Raw genomic sequence first — 23,233 nt, forward strand, 5'->3', positions numbered from 1 at the left:
CTAAAGATTGCAAGTTGGATCTATATGCATATACTGCCTGCCCCCCCTTACCAATTCTCAGCTAAGGTTATATTTACATGTTAAAGGTTCATAAACTGCTTTACTTTAAAAGGAAGAGAGGCCAGTATCATGCCATGGAACAAACATCTCCTGAGTGCAGCACCCTGACCACAAAACCAACTTAGAACATAAGAACGGCCGTACCAGGTCAGACCAAAGGTCCATCTAGCCCAGTATCTGTCTACCGACAGTGGCCAATGCCAGGTGCCCCAGAGGGAGTGAATCTAACAGACAATGATCAAGTGATCTCTCTCCTGCCATCCATCTCCATCCTCTGACGAACAGAGGCTAGGGACACCATTCTTTACCCATTCTGGCTAATGGCCATTTATGGACTTCACCACCATGAATTTATCCAGTTCTCTTTTAAACGCTCTGATAGTCCTAGCCTTCACAACCTCCTCAGGCAAGGAGTTCCACAAGTTGACTGTGCTCTGCGTGAAGAAGAACTTCCTTTTATTTGTTTTAAACCTGCTGCCCATTAATTTGATTTGGTGACCAGTAGTTCTTGTATTATGGGAATAAGTAAATAACTTTTCCTTATCCACTTTCTCAACATCACTCATGATTTCATATACCTCTATCATATCCCCCCTTAGTTTCCTCTTTTCCAAGCTGAAGAGTCCTAGCCTCTTTAATCTTTCCTCATATGGGACTCTCTCCAAACCCCCAAATTTCTCCTTTGCACAATGACAATCCTAATGTAAAGGTTTTTTTTTTTTTTTTAATCCTACCAATCTAAAAAGAGTCCTATCCTGTCCGGCCATCTGCCACACTAATGGGTGTTTGCTGCATTATTGCCTGTTGGTAACAGACGGAACAATGTGGGTTATTAACCAGCGCATGCTCCTTTTCCCATTTTGTTGATACTGATTAGCACCTCAGACCAATCTCTAGCTTCATACAGGAAAGGAATGTCCGATGACAAAGTAATAATATCACGAGAAGGGTGCCAGAGATGAGAGTGAATCTGTGTTCCCTTGAGCTCAAGAGGCTTCAAGTAATCAGAAAAATCTAAAGTGATTTACACTTGTCTCTTTTGCTACAACCGGACCAATGTGAATCTGGATTTCCAACAGGCTCTCTAGTCTTGTTTTCAGTTACAAACGCATAGCTTGCCTCCTCATGTTTGCACAAAGGAAGAAAGCTCTTCGTTACACATGAGTTTGATACATAGAGTGCACTCTGCTAAGTGGCTGTTTGGAAGCTCTTTGACGAACTGGAAAGCTTTTCACCTGCTCAATATCCTACAGAAGGGAAAAGCTTCCAGCTATCTCAGCATCAATTGCATTTGGAGCCCTGACTCCGAAGAGTAATCCCGTCAGTCCTGAGTCCCATTTGGGAAGATATATACAGACTTTGTTTAATGATACTTTTAAAAGGGACTGTGTGTGTGTTTGCTGGGGTGGGGGAACAGAGGGTGTAACAGAGTGGTATGCCCATTTAAAGGCCAAGAAGCCTGGGGCTGGCCAATCCTGGTTAATTCGTCCAGCCCTGCCACACCTGTTCTGGGTCCAGGACTCTAAAAAGGGAGAAGCCCAGCAGTTTGAGGCTACTGCAGAAAACAACCAAGCCACTGGAGTGGAGCTATCTCCAGGATCCAGGCTCCAGGGTGGCAGTCCTGTGGCTGGTGTTCTTCAAGAGGGACAGGGACCTGAGGAGAAGCCCTGCAGGAGTGGAAGACTGTGGTGGTTTTGGTTGTACTTGGACACCCCGTGGGGGAAAGCCCTGGGAGTCAGCACTCTGATGAGAGTGAGAAGAACTGTGAGCTGAGCCCAGAAGGGGAAAAGAACTTTTGTTCATGTGAATTTGAGACTCTTGTTGAATGTAGTGTTTATTTGGGGACTCTGAGTGCCCCAAAAGGGGAATCCAGCTGAGGCATCAACTACATGAACCCCGGGAGAGAAAGAAAACCTTGAGGAGGAGGAAACTGAGGCAGATAGCGCCTGCAGTGCCACATGTAGCCAGCAGGGGGTGCTCTACAGAAATTCAGTGAGCCTCCAAGGCTGTATGACTGCAGGGACTGCCTCCTTAAGGAATGTGACAAAGAGTCCTGTAGCACCTTATAGACTAACAGAAATATTGGAGCATAAGCCTTCATGGGTGAATACCCACTTGTGCCTGACGAAGTGGGTATTCACCCACAAAAGCTCATGCTCCAATACTTCTGTTAGTCTATAAGGTGCCACAGGACTTTTTGTCGCTTTTTACAGATCCAGACTAACATGGCTACCCCTCTGATCCTTACGGAATGTGGCTGTATTACATTGGTCTCAACAATGCAGTCAGCCAATGTTTGCACACTCCAAAAAATCAAGTCTATTTTTTTTGAGAGGGTCCTTAGCTGAGTACGTATTAGATGTCAGAGCTTCAGAGACAGCAGATGCTTGAAAATTACGTTTATGTGACTGTTCCCCCAACATAAATGTAATTGAATATGGAAAAAATATCTTTGGCTTTAAAAAGCAAAAAGCTATCAGCTTTAATGCTTGACTGTGATTATCAAAGGAATCTGCCAGGGAGAAGAGGCACTGGACCATGTTTAGTAATCACAAACCCCCCTTGGTCCAGAAACAGAAACACTAAGTGAGAAGGTGGATTCTCAAGACTCCAGCTCACTTCAGATAGATCAGTATTACTCAAATCTCTTGGGGAAAGAGATTGGTTTCTTTTCTATCTTGACAGGGAAACAAATAAAGCTGTTACCCCAACATACCTAGGAGGCTGGATGACCCTGTGCAATTTGGAGCTTGATCGGTTTCAGTGCAAGTCTATTTAAAGAAGAATCTAAGAATGGCATCCAATATGGGGACAATCAGATCTATGTGTAGGTGTAATATTTTTTTTAAGTTGACGTGAATTTTGAAACTAATCACATTTGGGAACCGGGTTAAATTGGAAAATGGCTATAAAGATCAATGGTTCAGAGCAGGCCTAGTTCAGCATTAACAGAAAATGACTATCAGCCGTTGAGCAGCTATGTTCTCCACATGAAGTAAATTAGCAATCTCAACCTGGGATACAGGAATTTATTTCAATTCTTGATGGCAGTCCCAGCAAAAACGGTGAGTCTAGCTGCCTGGATTTTTTTTATCCGGCCCTGGAAAGTCCAATAACTTTCAGACGGGTAGATCCAAAGGTCAACCTTGTTCAGATCCAGAGGTTTAGTTCAGGCCCCTCTCTACTCAAAGAAAAAAAATTTAAGCACCCATCAAACTCTTGATGCCCCCAAAAATGGCACTCCAGCTGACCTGTTAGACAAAGCTTCCAGAAATTGATGTGGCAAACAAATACTTAGCTTAAGATTAACCTTAACCTTGGTATTTAACAGTCAAAAGTCTCTAATTTCTACTTTGAAATCGCTTGACAGATTTGTTGTGCATCACAAAGCACTTTGCAAAAAATCCATGTTCTCTTGTACAATTTGGCCATGATTTTAATCATCCCTGTACCACACCATAGAGCAGAGTCACTGTCCTACAGTAGATCTTCTGTCTGTTCCACTAGACTATAACAATGCCCCTTAGGGTACATCCAGACTACCAGCCGGATCGTCGGGTAGTGATCGATTTTTCAGGGATCGATATATCGCGCCTCCTCTAGACATGATATATCGATCCCCAAACGCACTCCCGTCAACTCCGGAACTCCACCAGGGCGACGGGGGGAGCCGCAGCCAATCGATCCCGCACTGTGAAAACGGGAGGGAAGTCAAAATAAGATACGTCGACTTCAGCTACGCTATTCCCGTAGCTGAAGTTGCGTATCTTACATCGACCTCCCCCCCGCCCAGTGTAGACCAGGCCTTGGTCACCCATCCATTGGCTGACCCAAGGCCTGGAAAAGGCTGACGTAGATTTCTTACATGGACAGACCATGATTCACTATCCCTAGACACCATAAGCATTCTCAGGGTGAGGAAAGCTCTTGTGTTCGGCTCAGCAGTTTTGACATCTGGAGGATGTACTAGGAAATAGTCTTGCTGAGTGATAAACCATGAAAGCTCATCCATGTGATCTTTTCAGGGGAGTTTGTATTTGAGGCAATTTGTCAATAGCTTAACCCCTCACTCCCCCAAATCCTTGACCTATTTTGCAAATGTTACCACTTGAAGGAATATTGTTCACATTCATAACACTTGTATGTTACAACAAAGAAAAACCACTACATCACTGATGGGCGGGTGTGGGGGGAAGCCATTGTTTTTCTGAGTGCACAGAACAATAATGCACCTCCTCATACTACTAGCTAGACTAGGTCAAAAATCTAGCAGAGGTGGGGTTTGTGTCCCCATGGACTGAGCAAAGAACATAGCCCCCCAACTCCACCCCTGTCCTAAGACCCACTGAGAAATCCTGTGAGTATCAAAGTATCCCTGGAGGACTGGTGCTTCTATACAGACAGACAACCCCTCCTTTCTACTCTCTGGTTCCCTTTCCACCTTGCCCAGAATGTTTCCTTCTGCACTTGTGTTGCCAAAGCTGTTCCATCTGCCACTGGCTCTTGCCCCAGTTCTTCTTAGGGATTGTGCCAGCACAGATCAGAGAGGGGAACAATCAGCGTTCATTCCTATGGGCATTTTCCAAAGGGGAGTCTGTGGAGAACGGCTTTTCCCCAGTGTGCCCTTGTCCTGCCCAGCCATGTCTCAGTAATCCTGCACAGACCCACACACACGGAGGTGCAGTCAGAAGGGGATGATACCATGTGGGTTCTCTGCCACCAATCGAAAGTTGGGGTCCCTTTAACAGGTTTCCCATACTTTCACCCCTCTGTAACAATGCACAGAGGAGATGGGATGAGGAGAATGAATGATCATCTGGCCCAGCACTTAAAGATGAGTTGGGGAAGCCAAGTGGTTTCTGAAAGAGAAGATTGCATTGGCTGTGCTCTTACAAGGTGATCAAAAAATAGAATGAATTAATCCCCACTTAGTTGTAACCCTAGCTCACTCTCTCTGCTTCCTGACAGCATCCAAGGAAGCAAACATCACCCCAGCCGACCAATGTTCACAAACACTTTCAGAATATTCAGCACAAACAAAATCAATTAATCTTTTGTGGATTATTTTTTGCCAGGAACTCAGACCAACAGATCCTTAAATCAGTCCCAACAAAGGCAGAAATTAAATGTAAGATTTAAGAGATGGAGACAGTTTCCCTCATTACCACAGTCCCTATGCAAATAAGCATATGAACACAGCAAGGGAATGAGCAATCAGCCAGAGCTGCTGCTTTTGCATGAGATTGAACAGGAAATGTATTGTAGGAAGCAGTGTATCCATTGGTCAGAGAGAGATACTGGAAATTCCCAGCTCTGCTACTGATTTGCAGGGTTGTTCTGAGCCAGTCATTTACCCCTCCCTGGACCTCATCTTTAAAATGGATGTGATAATCAGGGGATGGTTGAACTTCCTAGTCTACAAGCTCTCAAAGTCCACAAATTGCTGTGAGGTGTTTTGGGGTGCTTTGGATTTGGAGTGGGGTGGGGCAAGGGAAATGTTAATTAAACCAAGCATATTCAGCCACTTGAGAATTCTTCTTATGCAAGGGCATTCTCTGGTAGTATATAGCTACCATAGCAACTCCAACACCACTCTCCTAGTTGCCTGCATAGAGGGCATGGCCAGGGTATCCTTACAGTCTTGCAATCTCCAGCTTCTGAAATTAGAATGGCCCCTTGGCTCAATTCCCTAAGAGGTACAGAGGTACCAACTTTGCCCCATTGGCTCTCAGATTGGTGGAGTACAAAGTTAGCTCAAAACCACACCCCTCCTAAGCCAGACTTTGTTGTCTCCAGGCTTGAAGAACCACCACAAACCCCACTATGGCAACCTGCATGGGACCTGGATGGAGGAACTCAGGTTGCAGGAAGGAAGGGTTTGGAACAGGCACTAGGAAGTCGGTCTGAGTGTTCATGGCTGGAATGCTAGCTGCTGTTGCAGCAGCTCAGTAAATCATTCTCTTAATAAAGAGCCAGTCTAGTTTCACAACTATGAAGTCTTCTGAGGCTATTATCCAATACAACACCCACCACCCTTTTTTCCAAGCGCACTTCAACCTTTTCTTCAACAACACACAGCACCGCATGCATCTGCTACACAACACTGCAATTTATCCCTAGAGAGAGAGAGAGGGATAAAGAAAGAATCATGCCTGGCAGATGCTGGATGCGTCAGTTAATGCACTGCTGGAAGGTGCTACGGTGCTACATGAGGAGGTTGGGATAAGGACCCAAAAGAAGATTCAATCAGGAACTGGATCTGAGTTTGCCAACCTTGTCTTCCTGCAATTTTCTTTTTGGCAAGGTCATTCAATTACTAATGAGAGGAAAGCTGTGCTCTAAGTAAGAGCCCTCATGAGCTCAACCTGATTTGAGGGCAGCCCAGGATGCAGTGCATCAACTCTCCCTTTCGCCCTTCAATTTTTTCTTGTCTCGGCTCCTTGCTTGCTCTCTTTCTCGTTATTTTTTGCCACATTCCCTGTCCCTTTTCAGCCTATTTTTGCCTTTATTTTTTCCCCTTTTGTACTGTTCACCCAACACTCAGCCCTAAGCTTTCATTTCCCACTGGGGAGGAAATTAAGATCAGGCTCCTGTATTGTTCTTGCCGCTATTGAAATCTAAGCTCTCCGAAGTAAAACCCAGGTGAGACAGCTCTGCTTCAACAACTCTGCTTCAACCCCCCTCCACCAAGCAAGCCCTGAACAATGTTAGATCGAAGCATGGCCACTGGATAGAGCCAGGAACGTGCAGCTCGCAAACCGGCAGGCAGTGAGAAAAGATGGAAATGTCTCTTCCTGCACCTGTACTTTGAGTCTTACCATCTTTCTCAGAGAGGCATAATGTTTCCTATGGTGCTTTTTAGCCCATCCCCACAGCATGTTGCAAAGCTTCCAATCTGACGGCATAGCTACATTTCCCCATAATTACCAGACTCGGGGCCTGTGGGCTTAGCAATCAGATCCATAAAGCCCTGTCACTGAACTAACAGCCAGGCTGCAAAAATGAGACTCCTGAACAGATTGTTCACTGACATCACAGTCACAAACTGAACACAAATGTCTGGGGTGAGAAGAGAGGGGGAAGGGACAGACTGAAACCTCTCACCCTGGGAAGCCATTAGCTTTACCATTTGGCTCTGGATCCTGATTCTCTTGATTAGGTTATTCATAATCCCATCTAACTGAGACACAGCCGGTGCCATCCCTCTGCATGCAGCTTGGACGCATTCCTTCCCCCACTAGACCTCTAGCTCCAATGACACTCTTGGAAACCCTATCAGATGCCATCAGCATTATCATTGTCCCAGGTCACTAACACTGGTTTCACCCCTGCTGTTACTATATGGAAGCTGCCTGTCTCAGAAGACAATGGTTTAAATGCCAAAGCCGTTCAGGTACTAAATGTCATGCTGCAGTAAAACATACATGGGTAAAACGTTCAATTCCTGAGCAACAGATAATGTAGGCACAAGGCACAGGGCTAGTGGATGAAGCCAGTGCACTAATAGTGCTTGAAGCCTACTGCTCTTTCCTCTTCACTCACTTTGCTTCCCTCTCTCTCAACCACTTTGGTGCAGCGCAGCCCTCCAGCGTAGCCTGTTGCTAGCTACATCTGTCCAGCTTGGCATGTCAGTGTTGAAAATTTTCAACAAGTCCTTCTCGCAAATGTCCTTGAACTTGAGCCTAGGCTGCCCCAGTGGCCTTAGAGCATCCACAATACAGGGGATCCTTTAGAATGTACCCATCATGTATCCATTGCAAATGGTCAAGCCAATGGAGATGTCTTTGAGAACAGTGATCAGACATGGCAATTTTTCTTTCTCAAGTATTTCGGTGTCAGGAACTTTGGTTTCTTACTTGATATTTAGAATATAGCAAAGACAGTGGGTGTGGAAGTTGTTCAGCCTTCCTTTGTACCTGCCATGGGCAGTCCAGGCTTCACCACTATACCGCGGCACACTCAGAACACACATATGGTAGACCAGTATCTTCATGTTCAATGTTAGTTTCCTGTTCTCTCCCATGTGTTTGGTCAGTTGACCGAATGTGGTGGCTGCCTTTCTGATGCAAGAATTAAGTTTATCATCTAGAGATAAATCATCCAATACAATTGATCCCACATAGCATTACTTTTGCACAATTTCTAGCACCATCAACACACCTTGTGCCATCACCATTGTCTTCTTTAAAGTGTTGGTTGGTCCAAATTCATCACAAGCTAGCGCGGAGCAATTGCAAAGTTGCTGGCGGCCCTCTTCACTGTATGTCATGAGCACTGCGCCAGCAACGAAAAGAAGTTATCTTAGCAGCAGGTATTTGACTTTGCTTTGGGCTTGGAGATATGCAGTGTTAAAGAGTTTTCCATCTGCTCTAGTCTGGAGATGTACAACCTCAGTGCAAAATGAAAAAGCATGATGGAGCAGCAGAGAGAAGAAGGTACCAAAACACCTCCCTGTTTGACACCACTGTGGATTTTTAAGCTGTCACCATCATACCAGACTATAGCCTTCATGCCACCATGGAAGAATTAAATCAGACTGAGGGTGATTGGATGGCGACCAATTCTAACAATTGGAAAAGGTTCTTTCTGCTGAACAGCTCAAAAGCTGTACTAAGATCCATGAAAGCCATGTAGAGAGATTTTCCTTGTTCTTGACACTTTTCTTGCAGTTGTCTTAGTGTGAAGAGCATGGGAATAGTTGATTTACCAACACTGACTCTCTGGATATACATGTTCAGCAAGAAATTGCACTCTTTGGGGAATAACTCATGCAAATACCTGGCCAGCAACAGTAAGGAGAGAGGTTCCTCTGTAGGTATTACAATCACGCCAGTATCCTTTGTCTTATCCTGGCTACTATTATTGCATGACTATCCTGTCCCCTAGATTTCCACCCTATTCAGGCCTGCATGGCAGTTCAACAGCATTCTGTTCCCAATGGGTATATGGATCCCACACAGGGCATTAACCATCCTGGACTAAGCAGACAGATGTCCCAACAGAAACTGCCAACTTTATAGTCAAAAAAAGCCCAATTAATTACCCAGCTGCTTGCAATCTGCTAATGAGGGTTAATGAGCCAGCAGACTCTCCACAGAAGAATGCAAACAAGCACCACTCCTGCACAAGTGTCTTCTTTACTATTAGCTTCGGAAGAGAGGTAAAGGACTGAATGTGCCGTGAAGACCTGGCAGTTGACTCTTCCCTCTCTCCATCTCTTGGGGACAGGATAGAAATACGTTAATAGGCCAGTGCACAGGAAAATTTCATTGCTCTGACCTATGCCATGCCTGTTCTGTGGATGAGCACAGCACTTTAATCTACAGGCCTGGCAATCAGGCACTTTCAGAAGCATAGACAGATTCATAACAAGCCATGTGGCAGATTATGAGCGATGCTGCTTTGGTTTAAGGAGTATGGATGTTTGAAAATATTCTATAGCAGTCTATTCTCCTCCTGATAAACTTGTCAGAATTCCACTTCCATCTTGAACTTGACTCCTCTGCCTCTGGAACTTCTTGCCACTTGACCTGAAAAGTGCTGTGGACTTAGTCCCAGTTAAACAGGACTTAAAAACCTCATCAAAGTTTGTCATTTCAGTGCTTTTAGTCTGGATTTTTAACCGTATTTGGGTTTTGATGTGAGATTGCTAGTCCTTCAGTGCTTTTCAGACTCCTACTCAACCTGTAGTATTATTGACATTGAAAGCAGCTGCTGGAGTGCATTAGGCACAGATTTTTAACAGAGCGCATGCACTTGTGTGCAACTGGCTTGTGCTCATGCACATCCCAAAGCCAGTGTATGGTCAGGATTTGCATGTGTGACAACCCACCAAATATGCGATACCTCATAACCCTTCATCTCCAAAAGCACAGGCCTCTACCACTTGAGCTAAAGAAGTAAATCCATCAGCTGGTAGCAGTGGTGGGTTATTATACTCTCCATGGGCCAGCCATTAGAGGGGAATGTTAGTCATATAGGTATGTGCACATGCAAGCTGTGAGTTGCAAGCATGCATATTTCAGCCTTGATCGTGGAAAAATCAAGTTTCCTTTGCCATTGTACCACAGTAATAACCAAAAGACTTCCTTTTCCATCCGCCTGTATTTCTTGCTCTTCTGCACTCTTTATGGTATAATAACTTTTGATTACTCCAAGCAGTACAGACCACTCAATATTAATTTCATTTCTATCCAATCTGCACCAATTGCCTCTTGCAAAGAGAAAAGAAAAGCAAAGGACACAGAGAGACACAAGGTCTCAAAGGGTTCATTTATGTCCACTGGATTTGTGTTATTTTATACTCCAGCTCTGTTTCATCACTAAGAAGTACAGCTTGTTAAACCATTCCCATTAAGGAGCCTTCCCGTAAGACGTCATGTAATTGAAATGTTATCAATTCTCACAATGGGCCTCTGATCCTGACCCATGCCCTAAGGACTGAGGGCCAGATTTTTAAAGGTGTTTAGATATCTGAAGCTGTACATAAAAGTCAATGCCTACATGTATTTTTAGAAGCCTAAATACTTTTAAAAATCTGCCCTTGAGGCAACATTAATAAGTAGAATTGAAAGACCATGAACCCGCTATTGAGTTGACTGGCTGCAAAGGAGTCCAATTCACCATAGAAAACAGTGCACTAGAGACCAGTTAGCAGACTTGTCGGCTGGGGAAGAACAAGTATGAGCAAACTGGTGGAAGAATTCAAGGAGTTCAGTCCAATGTCTTAACTCGTAGGGTGTGTACGAAACAGGAGCTGCATGGAAAGAAAAGAGCCCTGGAAGGAGATCAATGTCCTAACCCATCTGAATATTGCTGGAGTTGTGGGAGTAAAAAATGGCACAGGTACTTGTGCCTAAAGCCCCATGGCTAAATATGCACAAGTGATGGTCACCCTCTTGGCCAAAACATGGGGGCCTGACCTGGGGACCTTCAGAGCTAAAACAGTTACAACTCATAGCCTCTGGCCCAGCACAGAGCGGGATTCATAACATGCACTCACCAGTGGGTTGCACACACAACTGGGTGTCTGGGAGTAACAGGCGATCGCAGAGGCTGGATGTTGTTTCTGAATCTTCTTGCTTTGGAGGCATCATTGGGAACAGGGTTTAGTATTTTTTCCCTTTAATCAAACTACTGGGAAACAGAAGAATTCAGGAGCATTTAATGTGCCAGCTTTTCCCTTCTCAAATAACCCTTTCCCTCTGCTGCTGCCCAACCACTGCTTCAAACTCATTGAAAACTGTAGGGGAAACACATGCATAAGTAACACCTTAAAGGTACCAAGTGGATGGAGAGGTTGGAGGGGGAACAATTATCTGAATTTGCAGGAAACTCAAACAATGGTCAGTAATATGAAGCAGCAAGAGGCAGCCAACTTAAACCGATAGCCCTTTGCTGTCAAGGAAATAGAACTCCTACGGAAAGCCCTTTTCAGTCTTCTCCAATTAGTACTGCTCAGCAATAGAAGTGAATGTGACAGTCACATGATTACAGGACCAACAAATTAATCACTTCAACTTTTCAGTCTAGGCTGGGTCATATGACGGATAGTAAAGCCTAGAGGAAGCTTTGAGTGTATTTTTAAATGGCTCCAGGTGATTTTGGAAACACCAAGTAGTTTTAGAATCTTCCTTCTGTATATCAGGAAATGCATCCTCGCCTCCCCTAAAGCAATAAACAGCAAACCTCCCTGTAGCCTTAACATTGCTGAAATGTGAGCATTAAAGCCTCTGTGTTCCACTGAAAACTGGGCAAGGAGTATTCTCTGGCTTGTGGTACAGTGGATCTGGGTTCCTTTTATGGGCGATGTGGAGTGGCGGGGGGGTTGTGGCTAACCCCCCGGTATATAATATTTCTCAGGTACCACATGATTTACAAAAATCTACTGTACATCTTTAAGGATGACCCCTTGGATCATACACGCCAACTTCTAATGGCACCGGTGGGTGCCCGACCCCCCTCTGCCCCCGGAGCACCCACGGAGTCGGCACCTATGCCTTAGATCCAGTAGCACAATTATCAAACTGAGAGGCAGGATGCCTGGATTCTATTCCCAGCTCTGCCACAGACTTCCTGTATGATCTTGGGCAAGTCACTTCACCTGCCAGTGCCTCAGTTTCCCCTATATGGAACTAATATTTATTCCTCTTCTTGTAAAGCACTTTCATATACAGGAGTGAAAAGTGCTACATTAAGGGCTAAGCATTGCACTGAAAATGGACATTGGTGTGTGACACAGTCTGGGTCATTGTGAGTGTACAACCCCCCCCCCCCCCCCGCTTCTTATCCCACGTCATCCCCACACACCTCAAGATAAGGTGATCACATTTCAAGCAGCCAGTGGTTTGACAGCATCTGCATATCAGTGTTATTGACCAGATTTGAGGTAACACCCAGGCCCCCCAATGGCAAAAGAGCTCACTGTGGGCAGACCCCTCACTGAGCAATGGATGATAAGGGGTGCCTAGAAGCACTAAGAGCAGATGTATAGAAAGTGTGAGTGGCTGCTCCTATTACTTTCCTGGGGTGTTTCTCCACAGGGATAGCTATTGGGTGGACTGTGACCAGAAAAGGGTGGCCAAGTAGAAACAGGTTTTCTCATCACTTAGGCTACACATTTCACTTCTTATCTGCCTTACTGCTCTTCCCCATGGCCTTACGTGAGGGATATCAGGAAGCAGAGCCCAAGAGTCAGGTCATGCCTTTTCATGCATGAGTTCTTGCCAACTAGGCCATCACTGGTTCTCAATGGCCTTGTTTAGACGTTGCTGGATGATTCTGCTGTCCCCGTGCAGCTCAACTTTCCTTCCCTGTTTATGTCATCCACAATATTCATACCGGGAAACACTTGTATGTGTTACAAGATAGAGCAGAGAAGCCTCAGACACCTGAAATTGCAAGGAGAAATGCAAGCAGAATAATCTTATAAAACTTGGCTGTGCCCACTTGAACGTAAGCACTGGAACAAAGAGCATGATTTTGCAAAAGTGATCGGGCATAATATATTGTTATAACTGACTGGGCTCTTATCTGCCTTTCTGTTCTCCATAAACAGAAAGACTGTGACTGGGGGCTCATGCAAAGTTTATCAATAGCTGAATCCCAGGTCCACAAGCAAGCACCTGAATTTCAACCTATTAAAGACGAGAGTCGAGTCCTGAAGCTAATAAGCATTGACATTCTCTTCTGTCCCAAGGTGAATCCTTTTCTTGTGTCATCACAGCCATTAGCTATCTTAGGAAATGGTACAGAGCCAAACCTCTGCTTGCCAGGGCTGCCAAATCAGAGGCTTCCTTCCTTTTGCTGTAGGCTAATTTGTCACCATAACTCTTCATAGACAAATGGCCAGCTTCCAGAGTTTGTAAATGCTAAGCAGAGTTCATCCCTGGTGTTGACTTTGGTGGCCTTCTTTGTCTGACCAGCTGAGCAAGCGAACGTTGCGCAAAACATTCCTTCTGTTTAACTGGTGAAGGTGCTTGTTGAAAAACTGAAGAGACATGAGAAGGTCTGAGAAACTAGGATAAGATTCGTGACCAGACATGATGGAAGCAGTTTTATTTACCCACTGGACAAGGAAGCATTCTTCAACTGGACACTATTCACCATTATTAGTTTAAAAACAGGATGCTGGAATACGAGTAGATGTCAAATGAAAAGGATAAATTGGAGACAGCAGCACTGCAGGCAAATGTGCAGACTGATTTGTGGTTTTCCCCAACACACACACTACTTGAGAAACCTTGTCAGGGTCATTCCTTGGAAAACCAGGTGATAATACAGGCAAATCTCAAGAAAGTATGGCCAAGTTTGCATCTGTCTAGGTGGGAAGGTAGAAGAAACTTTCAAAGGAAGAGGGAAGAATGTTGCTTAAAAGATACAGCAGAAAACTTCCGAGAAGTGAGATATCCATAATGCTGTGGGAAAATCTCATGAGGGAAGAGCTAGAAGCTCCATCTCTTGGAACATTTAAAACTAAACCAAGGAAAAAATTAGATTGTACAGAACAATCCTGGACGAGCAGGGAGATGGACTCATTAATGTGTTAGGTATTGCTCATTTCTGTGTCCTGTGAGTCTTTGTTATGATTCATGGCTAAGACCTTGTGAAATAGACAGGTTACATAGCCACAAATCATGATCACATTTAAATGTCACTTTCCTAACATAAGAAAAATCTCTGCAACTTTGGATGAGATGTTCCTTGCAGATCTCAGTAAGGGACAATGTTTGTGCACAAAGTTGTTATTGGTCTTGCTGGAAGTTAAGTGTCGGCAGATCATGAAGCAATCTTGCATGGCTGCTGTATCTAGAAAGAGCGAGTGCTAAGGAGTTAACGATATGTTCCATTTGAAAGCTCTTGTCAGAAGTGACAAAAGGTGCCTAAGCTGGAGGGATCTATGTATAAAAGCTTCCCATGTACTTTTTTCTTGGGAGCACATGACATGTGCCCCTTCGCCAGCCAGTTCACTCCTCCTGTCCCCTGTACACAGAGCCTCCACACTCCATATTGGACCTCAGGTTTCCCTGAAGGACCCCACAGGATTTCATGAGAGCTGGACCAAAACGCTGCATCTGGATTCTGCACCTTTAAACTGCGGGGTGTTAAGATGTAGGGTTTGGGGTTGGCCATTTATCAAAACCGGGGCTTTGGGGATATGGATTTTGAAACCCCTTCTCCAGCTCCCTTGAGTTCAGGGCTGTTCAGATCCAGGGCTGGGGTTCAGGAATACCTGGTGTCATAAAACTTTCCTACACATATTTTTTACTGGGAGAAGTGTTAGAAATTCCTGGGCAGTTCTTAGGCAGGGCTGGGGGAAAGGGTTCCATTTCAGCAGGGGAGGAATACATCTTCCAGGGGCCTAAAAAAATAAATTCAAATAAATCGCCTGTGCAGCCATTTCAACCCAGCACTTAGCTTGGCCGAGGCAGTAAGTGCCTTGTAGAGTTAGCCAAGGCATGGCACAGAACCTGGGTGGGACCCCTCTCCAGCCTGTTACTCAGCAGTGCAGGTGAAATGTGGCCAGCTGTACAATATCACAGCCACAGAGCAGTAAACAAGCATCAGATTGCATACTTCCATTCGTTCCTGCTGTTAGCCCAGAGTGCGGAGTTGTGTGAAATGACTGTAGCCACTTGCACACCATGCAATTCTGTAGGCGCTTCTCCTGAATGTTACTGAGACCAAATTTCATCAACAGTCTGACTTTGTGTGGGGAACTCCATGGGGCAGAAACCACTCCCTGCAACCTGAAGGCTGCCGTCAGTCGCTGCTTATAGAATATTGGAATATTGGCTGCAGCCCCGAACACATTAGGACACATCCAATGGCCCTGGCTTCCCCCACCTCCATGCTCCTCTTCTGAGCCAAACCACTTGGGGCATTTGAAACCCACAACTGTACTACATGCAGGCAATCTGCAGGGGCAACAGATGAGTGTAGGGAAGGGGGGAAGAATACCCTTGTGCCCCATTTGACATGACAGTCCCGGAGTTACAGCGTTCTCTTCCTTCTAACTTCAGAAGCTCACCCAAGACTTGTCCCCATTCCCATTTCTGTTACCCAACACTTCCTCTCCCGCCACCCTCTGCTCAGTCATCCTCGGTGTTTAATATGTGAGTGGATGTAGGTCTTTGTTTGCAGACAGGTCATGCAATGAAGGCCCCAGTCTGCACTGGATGATGTATGCAGCCGAACGACCCCCGGGGAAGCCCCAGGAGGCACAGCCCTTCCCAGCACAGGGACTGCTCTTGGCATGCTACGGTCTATGCCCCTCTCCGCACTCGCTCAGGGTGGAAGGGGGAAGGAAACACAGCTCTAGCCCTAACTCCTCCCTGGTCCTCTGGAGTGGATTAGGCCCAGGAAGGGCACAGCAGGACCAATCCCTATGCTCTGCAAATGCAGACATGTCTTGAGCCTGGGGCTTGCACGAGGCGAGTGGGGAAGGATGCAGAAGGCCTTGCCTGATTGGCTATCTGTAAGCATCATGTCCAACTCTGGTGCTAAACAGATGGTCCTGAATAATAATACTAAAACCAACATAAATGGATCAGAAAGGCAAAGATTAGCTGAACACTGATCCCCTTGCAACACGGTACAGCAGCTGCAGCATGGCCCCCATGTCTCCACACTCTCCAGGGTCAGCCCCTCCCTGTCCAGGGGGTTTTGTCATGGTCTCCTCCTTCCATTCACCAACTTCTCTGCTGTAAGAATGCTGAAAGTCTGCCTGCTCAAAACAGCAAGTCTTGGCCTTTTTCTCAAAGATCCAAACTCACCTGAATGGCTGTGATATTCAGGGCCAGGTTCTGCAACCCTTCCTTCTGCTGAGCAGCACGTACTCACAGGAGTCCCACTGGGATTACTCACAAGAGTAAGGACTTTTCAGCATGAATGAGAGATGCAGAATCAGGCCCAGAATAACAAAAATATAATCCTGCAACCCTTTATTTTACTTCAATAAACATCTCCCATCTTCATGTGCTCAGACCAGTATAAAATAAAACCAGCATTTTCGAGCTTCAAATTCAAGGCCAGATTGTGAACTCCGTCACGTTACTGAGCAGTTACTCACCTGAGTGACTCCATTCCCAGTAGAAAGGGGGTCACAATCCAGCCCTAAATAAGCAGTGACCTGAGTCAAAAGTGACACATTGGTTCTATCAACAGAGGGTGATGTCCCCTCCCGATGCAAATTTTTATTTTACTTTACAGGACATGATTTGCTCTGGATTCATGGGGAGAGGTGGTTTAAATCATGGAAGAAAATGAGAGTTTTTACTTCTTTGAGTTTTTCTACGTACAGAATCATCAAAACCATTGATACATTAAATATTAAAGACCAGAAACATGTTACTAAGCCCCAGGAGATGGACCCCGGTGGGGACAATATCTGCTCATTGCTCTACCTCCCCCCAGCACAAAAATCTTTCTGCTATAGAAAATCCATCTAATGTATCGAGAGCCGGACGTTCATCTGCAGTTAGAGATGCTGCCCTCCTCTCTGGAACATTGTGTTGCATTCTATTTTTATGCTGTTTTTAAAAATAGTGGCGCTCGGAACTTTTAAGATTTGTATCCTGCAGAGATATGAGGCCGCCAAGCACTTCATTTCCCTTTTGCATAGAACCAAAGGAAGGGATTAGACTCCCTCTCCAGTATAAATCCAAACCCTAACATGGCACAGGAGCTGCGGGGTGAAATGGGGGTGTCCGTAGTACCCCAGAGACCTTGACAGACTGCCAGCTCATTATTTCCAAATCCTTGCTCTTCCTGCTGACAGCCAGTGCAGCACCTTACACAATTTGCAGAGTCCACCTTTTGAAATATATATTTACCCTTCTGTTCTGTTCTCTGGGTTAACTCTGCTTCCTTTAGGAGGCACCAGAGGGTTGTTTAATATGAACTGTGGCTGAAAACCTTCATCATCCCTGAGGAACCATGGGAGGGGGGGACTCCTTAGCTAAAATGCAAAGGAAATAACTTGGAGAAGTGCAAGAGTTTCAGACATGGTCTCTATCACCCAGGGCATCAGTTCACTTCCACTTGCAGTCTAAGGTTACACCCTCACCCTCTGCTCACTCCCCACTGTCAGGAAGAATAGCGAAGGGAGGGGGGTTGGTGAGATGTGTGCATTGCCTACCTGACAATAACATACATGACCGAGCAGTTGCCCACCAGCCCCACTATGCACACGATGGAGTAGACGACCACAATGGTGATCTTGATGCTCAGTGGCAAGAAGCTGTCCTCTGTGCCGTTGTTAAACCAGTTACTGGGAAAACTCAGGTTCAGCATTGAGGAGTCGTTCAGCAGTTTCCTCAGATCAGGGTCTTCCAAAATATGAGCAGGGAAGAGAGGATCCATCCCGAACCTAGCCAGCCTGTGGCAAAGACCTGGGGCACCAAACAGCAATAATGAAAATGGGATTAATAACAACCAATAGTTGTCTGGACCAGCAGTCATCATACACTGGGGGCAAACCCTTAGGGAAAGAGATTTTGTCAAGCAAGCAGAGCCCTACCTCTGCAACGTAGGCACAGTAATCTTATTCATGTTTCTGTGTCACACACACAAATATAGAGATACAACACACAAACACATTGCACTCATTTGGGGGTACTGTATGTCCTTATCTACTGTAGCATCAGTCCCTTTGCATGCACACACACACACACACACACACACACACACACACACACACAGCACGCATCTGTATTGCCTTGCCTGGTTTTTTGCTGCAGAACTGATTAGATGAACACCTCTGTATTCTGGCAGGTGAGATGACATACAGAAAATACATCATTGTTGTTTGCAATGCCTATTTTCAGCTGCTGTCTTTCATCTCCGTTCATTGCTATGGGAGCCCTAAGCTGCCCTTGCATGCAGTCATATCGTAACAGAAATAATTCAGCTGAAATCTTGGACTAGGTAAAGTTAAATAAGCATGCTCGCGCCTTACCTCAATGCACACACTTCCTTTCCCTTCTGTTAGGAAACTAGATCTTCCCCCCCTTTTGGCTTCAGCAATGCTCTGGTCCATCAATTAAATCCAGATGAGAAAAGAGAAACAAAGCAAATGCAGGAGAGCTCTGCCAGCCTTCTGTCTCCCTGACTGTGAGATGCTGCTGCTGCTTTAGCAAGCATTTGAACGTGGGGCTCACAGAGAAGGAAGGTATTTCTACAGGGGGAACATCTCACACCCATGCACGCGTTTCTAAGCTCAGGGAGGTAAGGAAAGGTGTGAGCTGAGCAGAGCGGATCTGCTAGACAAAGCTGCTCCAGGGCTGTCTGCAGTTCTAGGTTTCCCGGTGCAGAGGGACTGGCTTGCAGTTCTAGTCTAGTTCAGTTGGACTATGATTTCTCCCAATGTGTAAAACATCTGAGGGTTTTTTTTTCCTCCTGCTTCATTCCCATGTATAACTGTCCACCCCAGTCTGAAAGCCTTCTAGTGGGTCCAGCTAGGCTCTGCTTACATCACCTCTCTACCAGTTGCAGAGCAAAGCGAACTTGAGGGAAGCAGTCTCCTGTTGGCCAGTCAAGCTGCCACTGCTCTGCAGTCCACCCTCCTTACCCCTCCCTTTGCAGAGTGTCAATGCATCTCTCCACCAGCGAACCACAGACCAGAGCTGGAGCTCAGCGCCAGACAAAGCCACACAACGTACTCGTATGGGGACAGTCACCTTAAAGAAATACAGCCAGACACCAAGGGAGAGCGGGAGACCAAAGTGGGCCCAAAATGAAGATTTTGCCAAGAGAAAAGCTTATACAACATATCAGACCAATGGAAATGTCCCCATACTTCTTTCTTTTAAATTAAAATGGAACCTGGGTTATTTTTTCTTTTTAAAAAATTAACATTCCCCTGCAGTATTTCCTTGTAATTCAAACATTATGCCCTGTGCTCGTGCCCAAGAACCGGAAGCAGCATAACAAGGGGGAAGTACAGTGTACTGGGTTTTTTTCTGGGGTTTTTTTTTTGCGGGGAGAGAAGGGGGTGGTTATTATTTTTATTCCGGTTCAGGTTTTTGTAACACAGCCCAGGACATTTGGGACCAGATTGACAGTAGCACTTGTTTGTACATGACTGACCAGCTGGGGTTGCCTCAGGCAATCCCCAAAATGCTCAAAAGTACCCTCTAAAAAATCTGGCCCTAGCATGACACTGTCCTTTTGAAAACAACCAAAGCACAGGCGCAAGAGGTCAGCTGATGCTTGTAAATTTGGCATTTCGATGCTGCACAACAACTGAGAACACCATCTTACCACCTGACTTCAGTGGGAGATACTGCAGCTGGAGTTGAGCAAGCTGCAGGGGCTTGCCACTCAGATCTATGGGCAGGATTGGGATCTTAGGGGTGGGCAGGGTGGTATGGGCCCTCACCTAGGAAGCATGAGGAACAGAAGAGCAGGAGTCTGCTACTGACCTTGGTCAGTTACCGTCCTCTCCCCTCCTTTGTTTGTCTTCTGCATGAAGTTTGGTGTAGGTGCTGTCTCTCACAATGCATTTGCAGTCCCTGCCCTGTGGGGCTCTCCTGGGGCCCCAAAGGATATTAGAATATAAATAAAAATGATTTAGGGCTTAATAGCAACTCCTAGACTCACTTGTCTCTGGACTCAAAAGCAGACATCAAAAGGGGTGGCTCAAACCAGAGTGGAACACATCTGGGCGTGTTTTCAGCATATTTTTTTTTGTCAGTGCATTAAAAAATGCGTGAGATAAATAATGGGCTAGCCATTGCTTTAATTGTTAATGGATTGATTTTCCAAATCTACAGGAAGAACAGCAATAGATCAGTGCAAGAAGCAAGAAGAGTGACAGGAGACAGGACGTTCAGAGAACAGCACTGGTGAATTCTGCCGGCTCTTTTCTGCTGGCTCCCAATCTGATTAATGTTTTCAAGTCGGCAGATATTCATTTTATGTTAATTTATGCAGCAAATACAGTGTGTTAAAGCTGGTTGTTTTGTCGCAGTTGCTTTAATTTTTTGAACTAAGACTGGAGGCTATGCAAGGGGCTGAGTAAAGGGGGTTGTGTGATCTCCACCCTGCAGTTGGTTGCCTGGAGCTGAGAGCAAATGATTCTTTGTAGATTTGTTTGAAGGCTTGAGTTAAAGTAACTTGAATCTATCAAGGAACACACACACACACACACACACACACACACACACACACACACACACACACACACACACACACACACACACACACACACACACACACACACACACACACACACACACACACACACACACACACACAGCCCCTTCACCCTGCATACCCACCCTGTCTTCCATAATAAACCCAAAAGGACATTTTTTTTTAAGGAGGGAGGGCTAGCTCAGTGGTTTGAGCATTGACCTACTAAACCCAGGGTTGTGAGCTCAATCTTTGAGGAGGCCATTTAAGGATCTGGGGCAAAATCTGTTTAGGGATTGGTCCTGCTTTGAGCAGCAGGGGGTTGGACTAAATTATCTCCTGAGGTCCCTTCCAACCCTGATATTCTATGATTCCTTCTATACCTTTGGCCCTGATTCTGCAAGTTATTCCATGTGAATAGAACATGGAACCCTATTTAAATCAGTGGGCTCCCGACAAGTGCAGAGATCTAGCCACACAAAATGGGTCACAGGATCTGGGCTTTAGCTCTCACTAGGGCTAGCGGGGGAGCCTGGGAAGCAAGGATGGCAGCTCTAAGACAGCGGGTATTTGTCACCTTTCCTGCTGTGTGAACATCCTCAGCCTACATTCACTGAGCTGGGGGTTGAAGTTCACAATCGCACCAAGCCTCAAACCAAAGGTCCAGTTTGAACAGCCCAGAAGGTCAGTGCCAACATTTGGCACATTTCTAGTTACACACCAATGGGATCAATGTTATTTCTGTAGGAAACATCAATGGGCAACAAAAAACTTTGCCCTCTGTGAAAGACACTAACGGTGGATATAGATTAGAGAGATGATGAGGTCCTGTGAATAGGCCACTGGACTGCGTCAGGAAAACTCGATTCTGTTCCCACCTCTGCCACTGACCTGCTGTATGATCTTGGGTATGTCACTTACTGTCTCTGTGACTCAATTTCCCTCCCTGCCTTACCTATTTACACTGTAAACTCTTTGGGACATGGATTGTCAGTTACTACACATATTGCATATATATTGTATGCATGGGACCTAGATCAATGGCTCCTATATTTTTTTCTGGGGGGAGAGGGAGGATTCCAGGAGCAATGTTTCATGAAAATAATAGAATATTTACCTTTCCTTTAACTAAAACGGCAATAGACAGCTATAGAAATATCCAATGTCAACCTACAGTGTTTGACGCTCACTATTTATAATTATCCCTAATTAACAGCAAACAGCAGAACCAAGTTCTCAGCAAGATGAAATCATTTTATGGGTTATACTTGTACATGAATAAATGCTGATATTTGTGTTAAAGTCCAGTGCACAGGTAGAGAATTCCTTACAAACACAGTATTGAGTGCCCATTGCAACACTCATTGAAATTAATGGAAAGCAACCACTACCCACTTCAATCTGATCCAACATCAGCATTGGATCAGGCCTGGCATGACACAGATACTCTGATAATATGCAGAAGAGTTTGTTGTATAATTTTAGTGCCAAATCCATATTATCTGAGGGTCTGGTAGTTACTTTAACAAATATTGTGGACCCTGATAAAAATAATGTGCTTGAACTAACTTTTCTGGATATGTTTTGACTTGCTTTGTAAAGTCTCAGATGTTTGCATCATAAAGCATGCTAGAATAATCACATTTAGGGTAGGATTACGTGTTCTCTTCTACAGAGATTCTTGAAAAGGTTTGTAAGTCTGTCATTAGCACCTTTTGGCAGACATGCTTACAATGCTGCTACATGGTTGTGAGACATGGACAACATATTGCTGCCACATTAGGAAGTTTGATCAGTTTCATATACACCATCTTCGGTCTGGTTGGGCGTTGAAATGGGGGAACAAGATTCCCAATACTGAAATCCGTGCTCATTGCCTGATGTCAGGCATTCAGCGTTGATCTTTAAATCATAGACAGTATTCCAAAATACAGCAGATGTTTGTTACTTTTGCAGAAAACAGCTCCAACTTCCTGCAATTTACAATGGCAGCAACCTGTAACTTTGTCTTTTTGACCTTGCTTTTGAGAGGCGAAGATGTCTGTGTGTCGTGCTGTTTTGCCATATTTTGCACAGTTTGCTGAACTGTTAATCAAGGCAACCAGGAGCAGAGAATTAATCTTACAAGGTGTGAAATCATTTTGCACACGGAGATACAAGTGAGTAATCTAGCAAGAGAGGAAAGCTTATTGGGAAGCAAAGTACATCTGATCGGTTTAAAGGAAAGGTCAGAAAATGCAGCTGTCTCTCTTGGATGATGGGTACCTGCGGTGTGTGTGCAGGTTGCAAATTAGCAACATCTTTCACTGCCTGCTATTGAGGGTGGATGATATTTAATCATTTGTCATTAATCATTGCACATTATGCATCCAGCAACTGGCAAATGTTCACATTCATAAAAATATAGACGCACAAAAACATCACTTGTATTGCCACTGCCCACACACAAATTCCACAGAAGCTCCCAATTACTGTTGAAGTCCTGCTTCCACTGAAATCAACACCGAAAGCCCCATTCATTTTAATGAGCACAAGATTA

The 23,233-nt window shown here is 45.1% G+C and overlaps 1 protein-coding gene across 1 annotated transcript in view; it reads right to left on the reverse strand.

Annotated features, from left to right (window-relative positions):
• OPRL1 (opioid related nociceptin receptor 1) overlaps positions 1-19,109 on the reverse strand; it is a 32,914-nt gene extending 13,805 nt beyond the window's left edge. Inside the window, exons 1-2 of the mRNA XM_050918727.1 lie at positions 18,518-19,109; positions 17,699-17,951 (exon numbers count right to left, since the gene is read on the reverse strand). Of these exons, the coding sequence (XP_050774684.1) occupies positions 17,699-17,922 (224 nt within the window). The 5' untranslated portion in view covers positions 17,923-17,951; positions 18,518-19,109. The remainder of the gene's footprint in view (positions 1-17,698; positions 17,952-18,517) is intronic.
• Between the last annotated feature and the right edge of the window lie 4,124 nt (positions 19,110-23,233).

Source organism: Gopherus flavomarginatus, chromosome 11, assembly GCF_025201925.1.
Source record: "Gopherus flavomarginatus isolate rGopFla2 chromosome 11, rGopFla2.mat.asm, whole genome shotgun sequence".
Classification (NCBI taxonomy): domain Eukaryota; kingdom Metazoa; phylum Chordata; order Testudines; family Testudinidae; genus Gopherus; species Gopherus flavomarginatus.